Source organism: Hibiscus syriacus, unplaced genomic scaffold, assembly GCF_006381635.1.
Source record: "Hibiscus syriacus cultivar Baekdansim isolate YM2019G1 unplaced genomic scaffold, ASM638163v2 tig00110332_pilon, whole genome shotgun sequence".
Lineage (NCBI taxonomy): Eukaryota > Viridiplantae > Streptophyta > Magnoliopsida > Malvales > Malvaceae > Hibiscus > Hibiscus syriacus.
This window is the reverse complement of record NW_024062688.1, coordinates 3,120,392-3,124,823: the sequence shown is the minus strand read 5'-3', so window position 1 is coordinate 3,124,823 and position 4,432 is coordinate 3,120,392. Positions and strand designations below refer to the sequence as shown.

At 37.8% G+C, this 4,432-nt stretch overlaps 1 protein-coding gene across 1 annotated transcript; it reads left to right on the top strand.

Annotated features, from left to right (window-relative positions):
- The first annotated feature begins 554 nt into the window (after positions 1-554).
- LOC120119262 (uncharacterized mitochondrial protein AtMg00310-like) lies at positions 555-1,424 on the top strand. The gene has a single exon (XM_039139098.1). The coding sequence runs from the start codon at positions 555-557 to the stop codon at positions 1,422-1,424; it is 870 nt and encodes a 289-aa protein (XP_038995029.1).
- Positions 1,425-4,432: the final 3,008 nt, after the last annotated feature.

Sequence of the window (4,432 nt, the reverse complement as noted above, 5' to 3'; positions counted from 1 at the left end):
TTATAATTACGTAAGAAATAATTCACTCGATGAGCAGGAAAACAGGGAAGAAGGGGTGGATGACCCTTAAAATCGACCTGGAAAAAGCGTATGACAGACTCGAGTAGGGTTTCATCTATGATACTCTAGTGGATATTGGCCTTCTGGGTTTTTAAAGGAATTTAATAATGCAATGTGTTTCTACGGTTTCGTCGAGTATTCTTTGGAATGGGGATATAACGGAGTCCTTTAAACCTTCGTGGGGCATCCGCCAAAGATATCCGTTGTCCCCATATCTCTTTGTTCTGTGTATGGAGCTTCTTTCCCAATCAATTCAGGAGGCTACAAGGTAAAGGAGATGGAAACCTTTCCGTACATTGACTCGTGGGCGTGAGATATCCCATTTACTATTTACGGATGATATGATCCTTTCTGCTGAAGCTTCGGTTGATCAACTTCATGTTATCTAAGAGGTATTGGAATTTTTATTTTTATTTTTGTATCTGGACATAAAGTTAGTGCTGAGAAAACAACGATTTACTTTTCCAAAAAATGTGTCGAATGATACTTGTATGATGATTAGTAATGGTTTTGGTTTTGTGGAGGTATCTGATCTTGGCAAGTATCTTGGGGTTCCTGTTTTACATCGTTGGGTCACCACGGCCTCGTACCAATATCTTATTCGGAGTGTAGAACAGAAATTAAGCGGATGGAAAGCAAGAACACCTTTGTTAGCTGGTAGAATTGTTCTGGCTAAAAGTGCACTTGCAGCGATTCCCACTTACACCCTTCAAACTGCTGTTCTTTTGGAATCAACATGTCTAGCTATTGAGAGAATCATTCACCGTTTTATTTGGGGGAGTACATCTAGCCGTGGAGGAATTCATTTAGTTAAATGGCAAGATGTGTGTAAACCTATTTCGGATGGAGGATTAGGCTTCCGTAAGATTGACAAGCTTAACAATATTTTTCTCATTAAATTAGCGTTTCATATTATTACTAAGAGGGAGTCCCTTTGGGTTCGCTTCATTAGAACGAAATATAAATGCGATCAAGGAGTGCCTCTAGAGTTGTGTAATTTTACCTGCTCGAGGTTGTGGAAGGGTTTGAGCATAGTCTGGAACGATGTTCGATCAACGTTGATTTATTCTATTGGGTCGAGCACGGATACGGATTTTTGGTTTGATCTATGGATAGTTGACATAGGACCGCTGGTTGAGCACGTGAATACTGAGTATATATCGTCGATACAACATATGTCAGTGGCGTCGATGGCTGCTTCTAATGGAGATTGGCGATGGCAGGAGTTTGATCACCTTCTACCCCTGGATGTTATCCTTCGAATTGCAAGAATTAAAACTCTGGATAACAGACTGTCGTCTGACACAATTGGATGGAGAGGTGACAAAAATATAATATTTTCAGTTAAATTCGCTTACAACTGAATGTAGGAAGTGAGTCAGAGATTCGCAATCCTCTGTGAAATGCTATTCAACGGTTCAGAGGTATTCGCAATCCTCTCTGATTGAACCACTTACGATGGTCGAAGCACACTAACTACCCGAAAACGCTCGTCTATCCAAACCAAACCTAGATCCACCAACCAAACGACCTAAAAACCTCCCCCACGGCGTAGATTTGCGCCAAGAACCCCACGGGTTTTTACCTTTCCGACGGTGATGAAGGTGACTTCTAGGTGTCTCGACGGTCTCTCCTTCCCTCTCTCCCTTCTCGATTTTTAGTACTTGAATGCTTGGTTCCTGATCCTTTCCCTTTTGATTTTATAGGGTTTATATAGGGACATTTAGGAATATTCGTTTCCTCGTTCGGTCCTGAAATCATTGGGATTCGATTGGCATGAAATATGATTGTTTTTTTATCCTTTCGAGTTGGCAGAAGGACTTGTTCCCTTTCGTGTTTTGATTCCGATTTATGTTTCCTTGTTACTTGGATATGTTTCATTTATATTTGAATGACATTTTCTTGGTGTTGATGATTGTTGTGGTTTCCTTTGGTTCGGTTAATGCCTTTGGAAATAAAAGATTTCCATGTTTTTTCTTTTTCAAAATTGTTCGAAAGGAATCTGTAAACACTCTTTGGTCCGTGGCGTTTGGGGTTATTTTCGCTGACGTGTGAAGGCCACACATTGGTCATTGGACAATTGTGACTTATTGGTACCCAGGGTATAATTGTGGTCGTTGGATCACGAGACTTGATCCAACGGTTGAGGATGGGTTACGCCCTTGATACACCTTCTAAGGTTTCCTAACCCTATCTTGTCACTCATCGTGGGCCATTGATATATTATCTGATCCCACGATTGTGATGACGCAACGTTAGAAACCCTAACTCCTAATAACATGGGCCTTTATGTCATTAGGCCTAGCAGATCGGCTTGCTAGATCAAGCATGTTTGTCTGCTGGGTTACCCGATTTGGATCTTCGGCCTTCCACCTTTGCTGAATCAGGCAAATAAGTGCTTCTGTTTTGGACCCTAACCGGGCCTTCTTGCTGGGTCAGACCTACAGGCTCGGATGGGCTTGGACTTGGACCTTTGTTGTGTTGTGACTTAGACTTGGACCCTAAACTCAGACCTGAACTTGGACATGACATGGACTGAACCTACAAATTAAAACAACAATAATATTAATAATAACAATAATAACATATAACATATATACTATACATTTTTTAAAAGTTATATATATATATATTCAAAAATTATATATTTTTTCAAATATATATATTAATATACTATATTATAATATTATAAAATGATTAAAACTTGAAATAAAATCCTAGACGAAATCAGGTGACTACATTTTTTTATTACACCAGACAAGATGAATTCAGTTCTAAAGTAATCGATTATTACGACGCAGCAACATCTTCTACTTATTTTTTTTTTATTTTGTACTTTATCAATGTTAATTTATCTATTTTATAGTACTTATTTGTTATACATAATATGCTAACATGCTTATTTTTATGAAATTTATAAAATAAGTATAGTAAATGTGTGTGACTACGCTTTATTAGCTCACCATTTGAATTTTTCTTTTCACAAGTTTCATGTTTCACAACAATATTACTAGAGAAGTCTTGTTAGAGTATTAAAGTACATTTATGAAGATTTGATTGTTGAAAGTATTGTTAATTTTAAAGTTTGGTAACCAACTTTGAAAAAATGATTTTCAAAGTTTGGTAAATGTTTTTTTGAAAATGGTTTTCAAAGTTTGGTAAATGTTTCTTTAAAAAATAGTTTTTCAAAGTTTGGTAGATGTTTGTTGAAAAATGATAATGGGATAATCATAATTAATCCTTAGACTTTAGGGTATTTACAAGATTAAGTCCTTAAGCTTCAACTATAAATAACCTAGCTCATTTAGCTTCAAAATCATCCCAAAATCATTTTCTTTCTCCCAATACTAGAGAGTTTTCTTGTGAGTAGTGAGTGTTTTGTAAACACCTGTAAATTTTCTCTTTAGTAAAAGATCTGCAGCAGTCCGGAGAGGTAAGTAAAATTGGCTGAACTCCGTTATCAATTTCGGGTATTATTTTTCCGCTTTTATTTTGCATTCTCACTAATCTGGTTATAGGGAAATTACTCGTACGCTGTTTATTTCCCAACAACTGGTAATCAGAGCTTTTGGTTGTGAATTTTTTCAATTTTTGAGAGGTTACTATTCATTACTATTTACGTGAATAATGAATTTTGTGAATAGTGAAATTTTGTCGGCGATGCGAATTTGTCGACGGAGGTGTTCCAATACACGACAGTTCGCGAAAATTGTCAGAACAATCCAAAGAAGCCAGATTCGAGTGGGAGCGCTAGTTGCAGAAGAAGGGAATGTGAAAATTGAAAAGTTTGATGGTGTAGACTTTGGCTTTTGGAAGATGCAGATTGAAGATTTTTTGTACCAAAAAAATCTATATCAACCTCTCTCAGGAAAGCAACCAGAGGGCATGAAGAATGAAGATTGGGTTCTTCTCGACAGACAAGCCCTCGGAGTTATTCGACTGACGTTATCCCGCAATATTGCTTTCAACATAGCAAAGGAAAAGACCACTGCGGGTCTTATGGCAGCTCTCTCCAGTATGTATGAGAAGTCATCGACCTCAAACAAAGTTCATTTGATGAGGCGATTGTTCAATTTGCGGATGGCGGAGGGGGCATCAGTGGTTCAACACCTAAATGAACTCAACACAATCACAACCCAGTTGAGTTCCGTGGAAATTGAATTCGATGATGAAGTTCGAACTTTAATTCTCTTATCATTTCTACCAGATAGTTGGAATGCTACTGTTACACCAGTTAGCAGCTCGTTGGGAAATAGTAAATTAAAATTCGACGATGTTCAGGATCTGATACTAAGCGAAGAAATTCGACGGAGAGAATCGGGTGAAGCATCAACCTCCTCAGCCTTGAATACGGAGTCTAGAGGGAGAACTT